This window comes from Vigna radiata, unplaced genomic scaffold, assembly GCF_000741045.1.
Source record: "Vigna radiata var. radiata cultivar VC1973A unplaced genomic scaffold, Vradiata_ver6 scaffold_2219, whole genome shotgun sequence".
Classification (NCBI taxonomy): Eukaryota; Viridiplantae; Streptophyta; class Magnoliopsida; order Fabales; family Fabaceae; genus Vigna; species Vigna radiata.
In genome coordinates, this window is record NW_014542558.1 from 1 (window position 1) to 1,297 (window position 1,297).

At 36.2% G+C, this 1,297-nt stretch overlaps 1 protein-coding gene across 1 annotated transcript; it reads right to left on the reverse strand.

Moving 5' to 3' along the window:
- Positions 1-20: 20 nt before the first annotated feature.
- On the reverse strand, positions 21-1,218 carry LOC106780415 (cytochrome P450 CYP82D47-like; the record flags this gene model as incomplete). Its single annotated transcript, XM_014668702.1, has 2 exons — positions 772-1,218; positions 21-134 (listed from the first exon to the last, which is right to left on the reverse strand). Coding segments are annotated over exons 1-2 (561 nt in total), but the record flags the coding sequence as incomplete, so codon positions are not given.
- Positions 1,219-1,297: the final 79 nt, after the last annotated feature.

Genomic DNA, 1,297 nt, shown 5'->3' on the forward strand with positions numbered 1-1,297 from the left:
ACCCATCTTTCTTTTCCTACGTGGGTGTCCAACTCTTGTAAGGCTGCCTTTAGAATCTTTGGATGGTTTACGAGCAAGGACAGTGCCCATGTTAGGGTTATCGCTGTGCTTTCAGAGCCAGTAAGGACAAGGATCTGTACGAAAAATTTATGAACATTCATGATCTCTTTTACTGTTTGAATGCCAAAGGAGGGAAACACAAAATTATTTTCTTTTCCGTTTTACTTTTGAGAAGTGCAATGAAAAATATTAAAATAAAAAGTTAGATATTTTCAATACTATACATAAATGGATAAAAAAATTCATCAAACTTTATTTTAATTTTTTCTTCTTAATTTGAGGAATCCATAAAACCCTTTAGGAATCCACAAAACCGTTATCTTAACCAAACATTTGTCATTAAATTTTCTTTTACACGCATAGGTTACAAGAATATATAGGAGTATGGAGAAATATTATGATGAATCGAAATGATTCAAAGGTTACCACTGCTGTAAAAACTTAGTATAAATTCTAGTATAATCAACTACAAAAGTTGACGTGTGACCTAGTTGTATTATTGGACTTTCAAGGTATCAAAAGTAAAAGGGAGGAATTCGGGAATTAATTGGTTGTGGGGTACAATCACGTGGGAGTCTGGTTGATTTATCATTTTCAGGAATTTGTATTCTAGCCAAAAATAGTTCATTTTTTTCAGTTTAAGAATATGGATAAATCAGGTCCTGGTTAGATAACTAATGCACCGATTATTGACCATGGAAAGAAACGTACCAGTGATGTTGCTTTGATAACTATGTCCCGTTTATAGCCACAAATATTTTCTTCTTGAAAAGATGATAACATCACATCCATGAAGTCCTTTTCACATCCACCATTCTTCTTCTCTCCTCTCATTTTCACATGTTCTTGAAGCCATCTCTCAAGGATACTGTCTAGTTTCATAGCTGTTCTTTTCATGAAACTTAAATGTCCTTGGAAATCAAACCAACTGAGTGATGGAATTGCATCAGCCACAACAAAAACACCAGACAGATATGTGGCATCTTTAATGGCCTTTCTCAGCTTCCATGCTTCATTATCTTCTTCGTTGGAAGTGTCCCCTCCAAATCTCTTCCCAGCAATCATCCTCACAATTATGTTGAAGGTCATGTGCTCTAACAGATCGCTTATAGCCACTTCAGTTGAGCCCTTCACGTTCTTTGCAGAGGACACTGTCATTGATGAGTACAAGTCCTTCACAAGAGACAGTGTTTCACTGTCTCTGACATGCTTCAGCTTCTCAAGCCTGTGGCTTGAC